Source organism: Desmodus rotundus, chromosome 3 (genome assembly GCF_022682495.2).
Source record: "Desmodus rotundus isolate HL8 chromosome 3, HLdesRot8A.1, whole genome shotgun sequence".
NCBI classification, from domain to species: domain Eukaryota; kingdom Metazoa; phylum Chordata; class Mammalia; order Chiroptera; family Phyllostomidae; genus Desmodus; species Desmodus rotundus.
The window spans coordinates 138,762,496-138,775,805 of record NC_071389.1 but is presented as its reverse complement, the minus strand read 5'-3'; the positions used below and the strand labels follow the sequence as shown (position 1 = coordinate 138,775,805).

Here is a 13,310-nt window from a genome sequence, read left to right as displayed (position 1 = left end):
GGTATTTGTCCCTCACTGCCTGGCTTATTTCACTTAGCATAATGTTCTCCAGTTCCATCCATGTTGTTGCAAAGGGTATAAGCTCCTTCTTTCTCTCTGCTGCGTAGAATTCCATTGTGTAAATGTACCATAGTGTTTTGATCCAGTCATTTACTGATGGGCACTTAGGTTGCTTCCAGTACTTGGCTATTGTAAATTGTGCTGCTATGAACATTGGGGTGCATAGGTTCTTTTGGATTGGTGTTTCAGGGTTCTTAGGGTATAATCCCAGCAGCGGAATTGCTGGGTCAAAGGGCAGCTCCATTTTTAGTTTTCTGAGGAAATTCCATACTGTTTTCCACAGTGGCCTCACCAGTCTGCATTCCCACCAACAGTGCACTAGGGTTCCCTTTTCTCCGCATCCTCTCCAACACTTGTTTGTTGATTTGTTTATGTTGGCCACTCTGACTGGTGTGAGATGGTACTTCATTGTCATTTTAATTTGCATCTCTCTGATGGCTAGTGATGCTGAGCATCTTTTCATATGTCTCTGGACCCTCTGTATGTCTTCCTTGGAGAAGTGTCTGTTCAAGTCCTTTGCCCATTTTTTAATTGGGTTGTTTGTCTTCCTGGAGTGGAGTCATGTGAGTGCTTTATATATTTCGGATATCAGGCCCTTGTCTGAGGTATCATTGGCAAATATGTTTTCCCATACTGTTGGTTCTCTTTTCATTTTAATACTGTTTTCTTTAGCCCTGCAGAAGCTTTTTATTTTGATGAGGTCCCATTTGTTTATTCTTTCCTTTATGTCCCTTGCTTTAGGGGACATGTCTGTGAGGATGTTGCTGTGTGGAATGTCTGAGATTTTCCTGTCAATGTTTTCCTCTAGGACTTTTATGGTGTTACAACATATATTTAAGTCTTTTGTCCACCTTGAATTTATTCTTGTGTATGGCGTAAGTTGGTGATTGAGTTTCATTTTTTTGCACGTAGCTGTCCAGATCTCCCAACACCATTTGTTGAGGAGGCTATTGTTACTCCATTTTATGCTCCTGCCTCCTTTGTCAAATATTAATTGACCGTAGAGACTTGGGTTTATTTCTGGGCTCTCCGTTCTGTTCCATTGGTCTATGTGCCTGTTTTTATGGCAGTACCAGGCTTTTTGATTACAGTGGCCTTGTAATAACAGTTTGATATCAGGTATTGTGATCCTTCCTGCTTTGTTCTTCTTTCTCAAAATTCCTGCAGCTATTCAGGGTCATTTATGGTTCCATATAAATTTCTGAAGTGTGATATGTCATGGGTACTTTAATAGTGATTGCATTGAATCTGTAAATCGCTTTGGGTAGTATGGCCATTTTGATGATGTTAATTTTAATCCATGAGCATGGTGCATGCTTCCATTTGTTTGTGTCTTCCTTAATTTCTTCAGTGTTATGTAGTTTTCTGAGTATAGGTCTTATACCTCCTTGGTTGGGTTTATTCCTAGGTACTTTCATGGAGGTTTTTAACAAACTATAGAAATGATCCCTGAATGTATAGTCTTTGTGGAGGGTTTTTAAGTGTATAGGCTAAACACACATGGAATGTGGAAGTGCTGGTGGAGCAAGTTTTAATTGAAGGGCCTTGGGGCATCAACATAAGAGCTTTCTGGATGGCTGGACCCTCTACTTCTGAAAGGGTTTGGTGATCAAGGTCTGGTTATGTCCTGGTCCTTTGGTTCCATGTGGTAGGTGGAGGAGCAAAACTTAGTTACCAACTGCTCGAGATAAAAGTTCTCTCCCCTGCACTTGCTTTGGCGGCATGACTCGCAGTTTTGGTCCGTTGTCCCTGAAAAGCAACTCAGTATCTCATTAAACAAGATAGGACCTTTCTGAGCTGGTTCTGAGGTTACATGATTACAAGTGTCAGATTTGGTTAGGGGTTGTAGTGTGTTATAAATTCATCATTCCTCCAAAATGTGACGTATATTGTTCCTGATCTTCCCTTAAAACGTTCAGTGGTAAAAGTCATCAAACCAGTTGAAATCATATTAACCTTGTGGGAACAAGATCATGAATTTGAACTTAATCTTAAAGAATGAAATAACTGTTTTCAACAGGACAATATCCCCAAATAAATCCCTGAAATATTTGGTAACCTCTAAAGACAGGATAAGATATTCTCCATTATCATCCTATTACATTATTCTGTTAAAAATTTGATTCATCAGTATCTTAAAAAAAAACAACACACACCCATTATAACTAAGTAGAGTTTATGGCAGTAAATACAGGATAGTTCAATATTAGAAATCTAGCCCAATGTGCCATGGTTACGAGTTTGATCTCCAGTCAGGGCACATACAGGAATCAACCAATGAATGCATAGGTGGGTGGAACAACAAGTCGATGTTTCTCCTTTCACCCCTCTTTCTCTCTCTCATCTATTAATAAAAATTTTTTAAAATGGAAAATCCATCAATATAATCTTACCATATTAATAGGTGAAGGAGAAAAGCCATATGGTCATTTCCACATGCATAAGGAAGCATTAGATAAAACCGAACATTTATCGTTATTTTAAAAATTTTTTAAAAAAAAACCAACAAACCCAGCCCTAACTGGTGTGGCTTAGTGGGTTGGGCATTGTCCTGCAAACTGAAATGTCACTGGTTCAATTTCTGATCAGGACACATTCCTGTGTTGTAGGCCAGTTTCCCAGTTGGGGGCTCACGAGAGCAACTGATCAATCAATGTTTCTCTCCCTCTCTCTTTCCCATCTCCTCTCTCTAAAAATAAATAAAATCTTCAAAAATAAAGGATGTAAAGTGAAATCTGAAAAAAAAAAATGGAGCAATATGTCATGTTCTTGTCCGAGAAAGAATCCTGATTGAAAAGATGTCAATCAAATTAATCTGTTAATCCAATGCAATTTGAGTAAAAATCCCAATAGGATTATTTTATGTATTAGACAAACTAATTCTAAAAGTGACATCCAAAAAGAGACAAAACAATGCTGACAACAGTAAGGAGAGCTTTCTCTGTTAGATATTAAAACTAACTATGAAGTTTAATACCTTATGGCCTGGCAATTTCTCTCATTTATATGTAGCCTACTGTACTGTTTATGGATTCATAGATTTATGATCCATGTATAAAAAACATGGACTCGATGGGTACACATGGAGCTGACACTTATGTTTGCCTCAAGAGAGGGAGGGTACTGAGACTAAGAATGAGAACAAGGAAATTTCAACTTTTTTTACTGAGGTAAATTGACATACATTATATTAGTTTGGCCTGGCTGGTGTGGCTCAGTTGGTTGGAGCATAGTCCTGTAGCCATAAGGTTGCTGGTTTGATTCCTGGTCAGGGCACGTGCCCGGGTTGTGTGTTGATCTTCAGTGCGGGAGGCAGCTGATCATGTTTTCCTCTTGCATCAGTATTTCTCTCTCTCTCTCTTTCTCTCTCTCTCTCTCCCCCTTCCCCTCTCTCTCGAATGAGAATAAAACAAGTCTTTATAAAAAACATGTTATATTTAGGTATACAATAGTTATTCAATATTTGTGTATATTACAAAATGATCACCATGATAAATCTTGTTAGCATCCCTCACCATTCATAGCTACAGAATTTCTTATCTTGTAATGAGAACTTTTAGGATTTACTTTCTTAGCAACTTTCAAATACAGTATTATTAACTATAGTTGCCATGCTTTCTATGCTCATGACTTCTTTTTTTTATAACTGGAAGTTTGTGCTCTTCGGCCACCATCACCCATTTTCTCCACTCCACCACCAGTCAGTTCTCTGTATCAGTGAGCCTGTTTTTTTCTACTTTTTAATAAATTTTAAGAGTCCACACATAAGTGAGATCATATGGTATTTGTCTTTTTCTCTGGCTGACTTATTTCAATTAACATAATGCACTCAAGGTCCATTCATGTCATAAATGACAAGATTTCTTTTTTATGGCTAAATAATTTCCATGGTATATATATCCCACATTATCTTTATCATTACCCGCTGATGCCCACTCAGGTTGTTTCCATAGCTTGGCTCTTGTAAACAATGCTGCAATGAACACGGAGGTGCGCATATCCATTTGAGTTAGAGTGGGAGTGCTGGATCATATGGTAGTTCTATTTTTAATCATTTTGAGGAACCTCCATACTGTTTGCTATAGTAGCTGCACCAATTTTCATCTCTAACAGTGTATGAGGATTCCCTTTTCTCCACATCCTCACCAATACTTTTTTTGTCTTTTATAAAGAGGTTTTATTTAATTTTAGAGAGAGGGTAAAGGAGGGAGAGAGAGAGAGAAATAGCAATTGGTTGCCTCTCGCATGCCCCCAGCTGAGGACCCAGCCACTATATAGGCATGTGCCCTGATGGGGAATTGAACCAGCAACCCATCGGTTCACAGGCCAGAGCTCAATCCACTGAACCACAGCAGCTAGGGCTAACTTTTTTTTGGTTTTGATAACAGACATTCTAATAGTGACACATCATTGTGGTTTTCATTTTCATTCCCCTGATGATTAGGAACGCTGAACATCTTTTCATGTATCTGTTGGCCATCTGTATGTCTTACATACCAACTTGTAAAAATATGTTCTAATTTTAAAATATATCTGAAGAAGAAATGACAAATGTGAATTCTAAGCAGTGGTTACATTGGATATGAATTCTGTAAATGCTTCTGCATATTTTAAACTTATCAAAAATAAACAAAAATCAGTTAATTCTAAAAATAGAAACAAAAAGTACATCTGAAACTGGTACAGAATGGTATTGAATGTAAACAGTGGTTGAAAAATAAAATAAAATAATTACAAACAAAAAGCCTGTGTTTATATCTACCATTTGCTGGGATCTTCCTTTTTTAAATAACAGTATTCATCTCTAGATGTTTGGAATTTGAACTACCTCTGTAATTTTAGATGTTGTCATAAATATTGTGAGACACTCAGCATTCGGAACATTCTGAACACTTTCTGAGATAAATTCTGTTTGGTTTTAACCATCCTTTAAAAATTACTTGTCATTAATAAATACAAATATGACGTGGCCTTTGGACCGAGATAAAACTTTATTGTGGATTTGTTTGCAGAGTTTAGGTCCCATAGGGTATAAAGATGCTGAAGGTATCACCATCTCTTAGAACACATGAGGGTGTCAACAATACTGCTAAAAATGAAGAAGAAATTTGCCCCAGAAAAGCCTTGAGTAAGTACAACAAGGGCAGAGTGACACGGGATAACTGCGGAATGCGGGGAAACGACAGCAGCTGGTCTGTATCTTTTTCCTGATGTTAAAGTCACAAACAATGAGAACTGTTTTTAGAGTGAACATATTCAGTGTGTTTTCTTATTTTTTTCCTCTTACTTCCAGCAGTATTCAGTATCATAACTTGACTCCTGGTTTTTGAGACACCATTATATGGCTCTGTGTTGATTGGTGTTCTGGTCATTCCTCTCCTTCTTTACTGTTCCTACTCCTGAAGCTTATCCTAGTCCAGTCTCTTCTCACCATTAAGGAACTTACCACTTCTTAAGTGTTGAGCTGAACCTCATTGCAAAAGCTCTGTCTCCAGGCTGAGCTTCAGAGTCACTTTTTCTAGCACTGAACTCTTTCTTCTGTGGTACATCCTCCAAAACTCAGCCACCAATCAGCTTTTCAAGTTCTCCAGACTTTTTGTCAGCAGTATCATCACTCTGTTTGGGTAGAAATTAAAGAGTCATCCTGACCTGGCCAGGTGGCTCAGTTGGTTGGAGGGTCATTCTGTACACCAAAGGATTGCGGGTTCCATCCCAGGTTGGGTGGGGTGCATATGGGAGGCAACTGATTGATATTTTTTTCTCTCTTTTTCCCTTCCTCTGTCTCTAAAATCAATAAACATATCCTTGGGTGAGGACTTAAAAAGAAAAAATTGTCAACCTGCTAGGTTCTAAGACAGCCAAGAGTATAGTATCTTGTTCACCTCTTGGGACCTAGGGTATAGTGCCTGATACACAAGGCAAAGTTTCTTTTTTTTTTAATTGAATTTATTGGGGTGATAATGGTTAATAAAATTTCCAATACTGTTAAAAATATTTTAACTTCCACAGCTAAGTTTGTTTGTTTGTTTTAAGAAAGGGTTTTTTTTACTAGGCCATTCTGGCAAAAAAAGAAGACTGGTTTTGGCACTTGGAGTCTACAAACCACCAGCAGCATGGCTAGGTAGAAAAGACGTATCTCATCCCGGAGGAGTTTTGCAAGTTTTCTTACACATCAAGTAGCCTGGAGAAAGCCTTCCTGAAAGAATTTACACTAGCTCTAAGCAAAGAGATGGAGGAAGGTGAATTGGGGATGGTTCTGGGATTGGGGCAGCAGAGTGTGTAAAACTCCTGTGTAAACAAGAAGCAGAGGCCCCTGGGGTTCTATGGCACCTGGCTAGTCTTGCTTTTAAAATAATCTCAGAAATAGCCCCTCCCCCCAGGTTAATTTAATAATTCACACATGTATTACGGAGTGTGAGCAATCTTCTGTCAGTTTTGTACCACTGTTGTTAATGATTAACCCCTTTTAGTCTCCTACCCTCTGGCCTGCTATGATTTAATTAATGACATCTCAGAATTTTCTCCTTGTCCACACCAATTCCTTCAAAGATAGAATCCTTGCCTAATCCATCTCTCTCTCCCCAATACGCTGAATACGGTTCTTTCTTCCTTCACTTATGGTTCTGTTATTGGTGGTAGAGGAGTTCTTGTGGTATTTATTGAGAGGAAAAGAATTTCCTGAGACCTGCATGGGAGAATGAGTCTCCATGGTAAACTTTATTGATGATGTAAAATTAAGGAGGATCCCCTACGGACTTCCCAATGTCCCATCTCCATCTGTTTCTCCAAGGAAAAGGTCCAATCTTGTCAGTAGGGCCAATATAAAGCAGGCGAGCACACTGTGTGAGTGCAGATCTTTGGGCAAGAAAGAAAGTTTAGTCCTTTTGGAGCCTGCAGGACACTGCTAAACAGTCTCAGTTGCCATTCAGGTAGCTTAGCTTGTCCTCGGCTGCTCCGGTGGCAGAGTCTGTGTGGCTGCTGGCCATGTAGCTGCTAAGGCCACATGTCCATGGGGAGATAACACATGAGCGCATGGGGTGACTACAGCTTCTTGAGAAAGAGCACGTGCTTCTTTGTTCCCCTGGGACTATATATCTCAGGCTTGGAAAACCAGAAGCTTTTCAAAACAGTTAATTCCCCAAGATTTTTCGGGCATTGGATGGATTTATACCCCCTAGTTAGACTGGCAGGCCTCTATGGTCTAGCAGTATTCCCTGAGCAACGCCCCCCCCCCCCCCCCAACAATCTGGTACTGGAGTGGGGAAGGGAAGAGTGTTAATCTCCTGGAGTATGAATCTGTAGCTTCCTGGTGGAGTAAACAGGCTTATGCTCCCCAGTTTATTAAGCTCAGTGTCTAAGTCCCTTTGCTCCCCTTTTTAAATTAACAATTAGTTAAAAACAAATGATAACATTTCCACTAGAAAAGGACTAATCCTATCAATTCTACCCTTTGTTTCTGCCCTACAGAATGGTGTCTGTGAACAGAGTATTTTTAAAACACTGGGCTAATGACAAGGGGGAAAGTTGGTCCAAAGGGGCTGGCTAAATATTCAGAACTTGATTCTGTTCCTGGTGGTCCTGTTAAAAAACACAACTTGAAGCAATTCACCTGTTTATATCCCAATCTGTTTACTACCTCCTCTGTCCAAACCTCAATTCCCTTGCTTCAAATTTAAAGGAGCCTCCAAGATCTTAAAAGTTTTTTCTTTCTTTTTTCTTTACTTTGAGAGCGAGAGAAAAAGAAAGAGAGTGATTTGTTGTTCCACTTATTTATGCTTTATTGGTTGATTCTTGTATGTGGCCTGACCAGGGACTGAACCCACAACCTTGGCATAGAGGGACAACACTATAACCAACTGAGCCCCTGGCCAGGGTCCAAACTTTTTTCTTTCTTTTTTTTTTTTTCAGGTCAAACTGATTTACTGTTTCACAAACAACTCTTTACATTTCACTTCTGGACTTTTTGATAACTTTTCTTATGCCTGGAATATTCTCCTCTGTTTTAAGTCTTACCATCCTTCAAGACACAAAATACCCAGGTCCTCTGAAGCCTTTGTGAATTACCTGGGTATTCACTAAGCAATCCTATCTTTGAACTCTTACAGCACATGGCTGTTCCTTTACTTGGCATTACCAAATGCCAACTTGTATAATTTATGTTTTTATGCTTATTTTTCTTCATCTATTGTGATTTTCTTTTATCCTGTGTCAAGCACATGCTCTCACAACCAGAAACCTCATTACATTTGTGTGATACCGGTGACAGTTTCTGGTTTTTTTTAAAGATTTTATTTATTTATTTTGAGAGAGAGGGTAAGAAAGGGAGAAAGAGAAGGAAAGAACCATCATGTAGGAGAGGAACATGGACCAGTTGTCTCTTGCAGGCCCCCAAGTGGGAACCTGGCCTGCCACCCAGGCAAGTGCCCTGAGAGTCCAACCAGTGACCTTTCAATTCACAGGCTGGCACTCAATACACTGAGCCACATTAGCCAGGGCCAATTTTTTAATAAAACAGTTATTTCTAATCTTTAATTTTTCAATCACAGTTGACATACAATATTAGTTTCAGGTGTACAATATAATGATTAGAAATTTATATTATAACTTACAAACTGATCATCTAAGTTTAATATTCATGTGACACCATACAAAATTATAATTATGACACTATTGACTATATTCCCTATGCTGTACCTTATATTCCTATGACTATTTTTATCACTGGTAATTTGTATTTCTTAATCCTTTTCACCTTTTTCAGCTCTATCCCCCCAGTCCAGGAACCACCAATTTGTTCTTTGTATTTTCGTTTTGTTTGTTTGTTTTAGTTACTTTTTAAAAGACAAACCGAATTATCCTTGAATAATGTCAATTGTGACCAATATGTTTAAGAAATACTCTTTTCCAGTAGGTTAGAGTATGGAAGAAGGCAAAGATGTAAAACGGTCCTTGTTCATAAGGAACTCATTGCTTCGGGTCAAAGAAACTGATCTTTGCCAATGACCGTGCTTTCTGGGTTGAGCCAACTCATTTTCTTATGTCCTTGTGCATTTTTGAGATAGCTACGTCTGTCTGCTAACGGGGACAAGTAGGTGAGTCAGTATGGAGTGCCTAATACATACGCATTTTTAATGGGAATGAATGCATATATGAACCAAGCCAAACATTCTAGAAGTATAAAGTGAAAAGTAACCACTCTTTTTTTATCCTCCCTCCCCCTGCGTCTCACTTCTATACCTAGAACATTTGCATGCGTCCGCGCACAAGCCTGTATTCTATTTTTACTCGTACTTTAAAAAAAAACAAGTCTTGAAAGAACTTATTTATATGCAACTCCAGCGGCCGCCGGTGTGGGCTTAATATATCGCACGGCTGTTAATTTTGGTTTCTTTTTTCATAGCATGTGCCTACAGTCTCCACTGCGGTTGGGAGGTGTAAACAAAATACAAAAAATAGCTCAACGGAAACAGAAGTCCCTAGCGTTCCGCGCCAAACCGGCAGCCGTGGGCAGGGCCAAGTCTCCAGGGGTAAGCTGCAGATGGGGCTAGGCAGCGGCGCTCGCCTAGCACCCCTGCCCCGCCTGCCGGGGCCTCACCGAGATCCCAGACCGCCCCCTTCGGGGAAGCGGCGGGGCCCAGGCCCCTGCCCCAGTTGCTGCGGGCTGCGGCGGTGGGTCCCGGGCGCGCGTGCACGGGCGCGCACACAGAAGCCCGATGGGCCGCCACTTCCGGCGTGGTCCTCTCCGGCGGCAGGGGTCGCTATTTGGGTCTACCTCGTCCTGCTCGGTTCCTCTTGGGGCATGTGCGGGCCTGTATTTGTAGAAGAAAAATGGAGCAAGAAGCCAAGCTCGAGGGGCAGCTCTTAACAGCCCTCTGACCTAGGTCCTGCAGCTTGCTACGTCAGGAGCCTCCTTCTCCGGACATAGTAAGTTCAAGAGCCCCAGTGGCCCGGGCCCACGAGTAGAATAGTCGCCGAAATCTTGGGTGGAGGGCTGCCACGCACCCGTGAAAGGAACTAGGCAGCCTTGGGGGAACCGCCACCCCACTTCAGGCGCTGAAAGCCCTGCCTGATGAGGACTAGGTATCGGCGGGGAAGCGCGTGGGCAGTTCTGGGTTGGCTCCGTGTCTTGGGGCTCCCAGCTCTCTATCGTTTCCAGCCTTTTGCCAGCACTCAGTCTTTGTCATTTCGTGGTGGGGGGTACAGAACACAAGGGTTTGCGGAGGTTTTGTTGGAAGGAGGCCAGCTTGTTGTCACCAGGGTTACAGGCCTGTGCTCCTTGGCGGGGGGGGGGGGGGGGGGGGGGTACGGGGGAGGGGCTCTGCGGGGGCTCTGCGGGCATGTCCGGAAGGTCACGTGGGCGGGGATGCTGCGGAGCCCCCAGCTGCAGAGCCCCCAGCTGCCTCCAAGCCGGGGGTTGGAATAATGACAGGTGCCTGTTCTGAAGCCAGTCTGAGGCGGGCACCGAGTCTGGGCGAGATAGGGCTGGTGTTCTGGACAGGTTGACTCAGCTTTTCCTATTGGGCTGGTCAAGTTCGGACACGTTCTGAGTGTGCAGAAAAGGAGCTAAGCCCTGACTTGTCTCCAGCTGGGGTATTTAAACTGCGACTATTGCCAGCTGTGTTCACTGTGGTCACTGGCGGACAGCATTCATTCTCTAGTGATCCAGGTAAGGACTCACTTGCTAATAATGGCCAGTTTTCGTAAGCGCGTTATTATTTAAAGGTGTTGTTTTTAGGTTTTTATCGTGTTTTATTATTTAGAGGTATCGTTTTTAGGTTTTTATCGTGTTTTATTTTTTCTGTTTTTAGACAGATGTGCAATACCAGTATGTCTGTGTCTACCGATGGTGCTGTAAGTACCTCACAGATTCCAGCTTCGGAACAAGAGACCCTGGTTGGTATTTTGTCTCAAAGTGTAACTTTTTAGAAGAATTACCTTTATGAGGTGATCACTAAATTCCGTAGACACCTCACTCCCCTGCCCCCATCATAGCATGGCTGTTTAAGTGAAATTGTATATACGAAGCTTAAATTCTGCTACTCAGGTATAACTGTGGAGTCAAAATTAACTGCCAGAAACAGTATTTTCTTAGCCCTTTACCACAATGGGTTTCAGTGAGTTCCATTACATGCTTTAGTTTATTATGTGATGAGTTTTTTTGATGAGTTTTGACTTGAATTTAACTTTTTAAATGGTTCCTAGGTCACAAAGTAATTCATACTTGTAGAGTTTACATGCTTACAGAAATGTAGATAGTAAAAACTGAAAATTCTAGACTTTTGACTGTTAGATATTTAAAAATATATATACAACACACACCTATATGTGTGTATATATATATGTATATATACACGCACGTGAATTTTAATGTTATTGTCCTGTTCTAGTAAAACTAAACTAGGGGTACATCTATGTTAAATAAAATTACAGAATTGTTTTCTTTATTTAAAAAATTAAAGATTTTATTAAGTTTTAGACAGAGGGGAAGGGAGGGAGAAAGAAGTAGAGAAACATCAATGCGTGGTTGCCTCTCGCGCGCCCCCTACCGGGGACCTGGCCCACAACCAATGCGTGGTTGCCTCTCGCACAAGCCCAACTGGGGACCTGGCCCACAACCCAGGTATGTGCCCTGACTGGGAATTGAACCGCCCACTCTTTGGTTCGCAGGCTGGCATTCAATCCCCTGAGCCACACCAGCCAGGGCTATTTTTCTTTTTTTTTTTTTTTTTAGCAATACCTATCACTTTGTGGTGCATGGTAGAAGCTCAGTAAATGTTTGTCAAATAGCTAAGTGAAATGGAGACCAACTAAGAGCATGATATAGTAAGAAGAAAATGGTGGCTTGTAATTGAGGAACATAAATTGCAGTCTCATATCTGCTCTTAATTATCTTGTCACCTTGGTTTGGTTATTTAAATTCTTCATACTTCAGGATCCTAATCTGTAGAAGGAAAAGTGGTAAAAAGCCCCACACTAAAGATTTATTTATTTTTCTGGATTTTGTTGTTTAGTTTACAGTAAGCTCTTTGGAGTATTCTTTTTTTTTTTTATTGGTTTCATGTCTAATTTTCTATTCTGAAATGTAAAGCTCTTCTAGATGAAAGTACAGTTGACATACAATATTAGTTTCAGGTGTAGAATATAGTGAGATTTCACATTTATGTACCTTACAAAGTGATCACCACAAAAAGTCCACTGTCATCTGTTACGATACAAAGTTATTGTGATATTGATATTATTAATATTCCCTATGTTGTACTTTACATCTCCATGCCTTATTTACATTGTACCTCCTAATCCCCTTAGCCTTTTCGCCCATACCCCCACCGCCCAACCCTCTGGCAATTACCAGTTTTTCTGTATCTATGGGTCAGTTTGTTTTGTTTGTTCATTTGGAGTATTCTCTTTATGTCTCAGTTTGTAAGGTAGTAAGCAAATAATAGGAATAACTGGAAGAAAAAATAGCTTTAACTGCATTGGCATGGATACCATTTTTGATGGCAACGGGTGGCAATATTTGAGAAGTCTGACTGTTTGCATAATAATTAGGTCCCAGCATTTTTTTTTCAAACTTCCTAGACAGTCTATGGTATTCAGTTTATATAATCTGTTACATTTAGTGAAAACATTATAACTTAGTTTTTGAAGTATAACCTTATGAGATTGTTAAATGTAATCTGCTACCTTTATGGAAATTATGATGGGAGTCGGGGTTGGGTGGGGCAGGGGGCCAAGATGGGGTGAAAATGGAGACAACTGTATGTGAACAACAATAAAAAATAAAGTAAAATTTAAAAAACCTTTAAAAAAAAAGAAATTATGGACATTTTTGCAATGGGTCTTAAAGTTCTGTAATAATTTTAGAAGTATAATAGCAACTCTGTTTTTTATAGGTTAGACCAAAGCCATTGCTTTTAAAGTTGTTAAAATCTGTCGGTGCCCAAAAAGACACTTACACTATGAAAGAGGTAAGCTGAACTAAGGGTTAATAAGATAACTAATGTCTTACTAGCATTTTGCTGCCTTTTCCCTCCCTAATGTGTAGTACGTAGATATCTGGGCAGAGTTAAGGTCTAAAAAAAGTACATTTTAACTAAATCAGAAGCAGTGTCCCTGCTTCCATCAAATTAAAAGGAAAAGATTTAAAAGTTTTTTAAAGGGTTGTTATTCTAGACAGTTGTGAATGTGGGTGCTAGCAGTTTAACCCTCTTCAGGTCAATGTTATTGAATGCGTTTGAAACTAACATTTA

At 40.3% G+C, this 13,310-nt stretch overlaps 1 protein-coding gene across 2 annotated transcripts in view; it reads left to right on the top strand.

The window, feature by feature from the left end:
* MDM2 (MDM2 proto-oncogene) overlaps nucleotides 1–13,310 on the top strand; it is a 45,623-nt gene that overhangs the window by 11,032 nt on the left and 21,281 nt on the right. The window contains exons 2-4 of one of the 2 annotated variants that reach the window (XM_024576282.4): nucleotides 9,461–9,984; nucleotides 10,869–10,953; nucleotides 12,954–13,028. In XM_024576282.4, the coding sequence (XP_024432050.2) occupies nucleotides 10,873–10,953; nucleotides 12,954–13,028 (156 nt within the window). In that variant the 5' untranslated portion in view covers nucleotides 9,461–9,984; nucleotides 10,869–10,872. Of the gene's footprint in view, nucleotides 1–9,460; nucleotides 9,985–10,463; nucleotides 10,727–10,868; nucleotides 10,954–12,953; nucleotides 13,029–13,310 lie in introns of those variants that run through there. The other variant, XM_053921171.2, reaches the window with a different exon arrangement.